The sequence below is a fragment of the Limulus polyphemus genome, unplaced genomic scaffold (assembly GCF_000517525.1).
Source record: "Limulus polyphemus unplaced genomic scaffold, Limulus_polyphemus-2.1.2 Scaffold3371, whole genome shotgun sequence".
Lineage (NCBI taxonomy): Eukaryota > Metazoa > Arthropoda > Merostomata > Xiphosura > Limulidae > Limulus > Limulus polyphemus.
This window is the reverse complement of record NW_013668981.1, coordinates 12,760-15,284: the sequence shown is the minus strand read 5'-3', so window position 1 is coordinate 15,284 and position 2,525 is coordinate 12,760. Positions and strand designations below refer to the sequence as shown.

General features: G+C 31.4%; 1 protein-coding gene across 3 annotated transcripts in view; it reads left to right on the top strand.

Annotated features, from left to right (window-relative positions):
• LOC106469238 (peroxisome biogenesis factor 10-like) overlaps positions 1–2,519 on the top strand; it is a 10,642-nt gene extending 8,123 nt beyond the window's left edge. For all 3 annotated transcript variants that reach the window (XM_022397694.1, XM_022397695.1, XM_013929709.2), the window contains one exon: positions 1,457–2,519. In XM_022397694.1, coding sequence (XP_022253402.1) covers positions 1,457–1,627 — 171 coding nt within the window. In that variant the 3' untranslated portion in view covers positions 1,628–2,519. The remainder of the gene's footprint in view (positions 1–1,456) is intronic.
• The last annotated feature ends 6 nt before the right edge of the window (positions 2,520–2,525 follow it).

Below are 2,525 nucleotides of genomic sequence, written 5' to 3'. Positions count from 1 at the left end.
AATAATATATATATATATATATATATATATATATATATATATATAAATGTATTGTACAAAAAATTAAATGTTGCATTATAGTAATCCAACAGGCTGATTGCAACCCAGTAGTTTGTTCTTTGGCCCTATTACCACAAAAAACAACAACATTAGTTCTCTGCACTTTAGGGCCGTGGGTGTGCTATAATAGCGATGGTCAAATCCTATTATTTGATTGCAGTAGCCCACCAGTTGGTGGTAAGCGGTGTTGACTAGCTGCCGCCACTCTAGTCTGTCACTTCAAAATTAGGGACAGCTAGTGCAGATAGACCTCCATTAGCTTTAAGAGAAATCAACAAACAAATGGCATAGTAAATGAAGAGGTGAAAGCCATTTTGAATATTTTAGATCTTTCTTATGTTTTGATTTCATTGTTTTTAGGTTTTGGTTTTGCTTTATTGTTACTCCTCTCTTTTTATTGAACTTTTTTTTTCGTGCAATCTCGACTAAACTTGTCCTTTCATGATTCCTTTGTTTTTTGTTGTGTTGTGGCATTAAGATTTTAATTACACATGAATATGTATTTTTTCACAACATCAGTGTTTTTTTTTTGGGGGGGGAGGATTAAATTGGCCAATATCAATGTATTTTTTATGTGTGTGTTTGATTATGTCTCAGGAAAAACTTAGAACTTTTTTGGGGGGCAATTGTACTTTTTTCGGGGGGTTAATTGGCCAATATCAGTGTATTTTTTATGTGTGTTTGATTATGTCTCAGGAAAAACTTAAAACTTTTTCTTGGGGGGGAAATTGTACTTTTTTTCGAGGGAGGGTTAAATTGGCCAATATCAGTGTATTTTTATGTGTGTTTGATTATGTCTCAGGAAAAACTTAAAACTTTTTTGGGGGGGGGGGAATTGTACTTTTTTCTGGGGGAGGGTTAAATTGGCTAATAGCGGTGTATTTTTTATGTGTGTTTGATTATGTCTTGGGAAAAAGAATCTTGTATCACCTCACAAAAAAATTCCAAACATTCTGTTAAGTTCAAAACAATTAAATTTTGAAATTAAAGATAGGATCAATATATGAAATGCACAATAAAAATGTTATTTGGCTGATGACCAAAAATGATGATGATGGGGGATAGCATAAAGCTGCCAAAACATATAGTGTCTTTTAATTTTGGTTGTCATGGAAATGAAATTTTTAGCATGCGTTTTATACAATCCTATTTTCAATTACAAAATTGTTGCACTAGTTATTTTGATTAAATTTTCAATGAGTTTTATTTCTAAGTTAGCTATTTGTGTGTAGCAAACGATTTGGTTTTAGCTTTACTTGATTTGTAATTCAACTTGAAAGAATATCCTTCATGTTCAGGGAAAATTAAATTATGTTTTTTTTCTGCCTTACTTAAAGCTTCCTCTGATAGGTCAAAGATGTTAACGATCTAAACATATTTATCTCTCATTTTTTAGGTTGTACTTCGAAGCTGGCTAGCTGATCGCAGTGCCCACTGGGCATATAGGCTCTTAGGAACGGTTACTTTACTCCAACTGGTTCTTTCGCTTATACTTCAATATTACACATCATCAGTTTTCAGAAAGTATACTCATTCAGTTAATTCCCACGAAAACGATCCAAGGTAAGTAAATTTCAGTTTGTTGTTAAAGCAGAGTAGCAGTCAGATAAAACAAAATTATCGAACATGTTTAATTCTTACAGTTAAAGTGACTATTTGTGTAACTTCAACAATTTTTGTTTTATTAACTGATTACTGGATATGTCCTTGTATTAATAATATTTTCTGAAATGAGCATGGCTAATTAAATACAGCGTTTAATCTATATTACTGTAAATTTAGTAATATCTCGCAAGGTTCGGTCAACCGAGACGACTTGGGTTAGCCCTAAATCCATCTGCTAAGCTAACATTGCAAAATAATCGTTATAATAAAATAATAAACATAAAAATAATATTAGAAGTAATAAAAACTAGCAAATAAAAGTAGGTATGTTCTGACCTACACTGTATGTGGTAAAAATATCATTTGCTTACGCTGAATTCCAAGTAACAATTTATTACCACACTGTGGTAAAGGTAAACTTGATTCAATCAGTTTAGTTTTTAGTGTTTAACTTCCATCATGTAGTTACTTAATATTACATAAACTGATAATGAAAATTAATGAATTACTAATTGGCTCATGTAAGTCTAACTCTAGTAAAATAATATTAAGCACTTTAATAATGGTTTATTTGAAATGCTTAACTTAAGCTTTTACGTGCCATTGAATCCCTGGTTTGTTTAACTTTCTTGCTATTAAGTTGCTCATAATCATCAAAGAGGCCTTTTATTTCTTTGTTTTGTTGCATCATTTAGGGCTAACAATGGGTCATTGAATTTTGGCCTATCTAGGCTATCCTATTTTCTACTACTGCTCTTCTTCAGCTATATATGTAGAAAATACCTTGTCTTGTATTCAGCCTTTATCTTTAAATTGAATAGAGTTGTTTAAACATCTGTTTAACAACAAGTAAGAGCTTG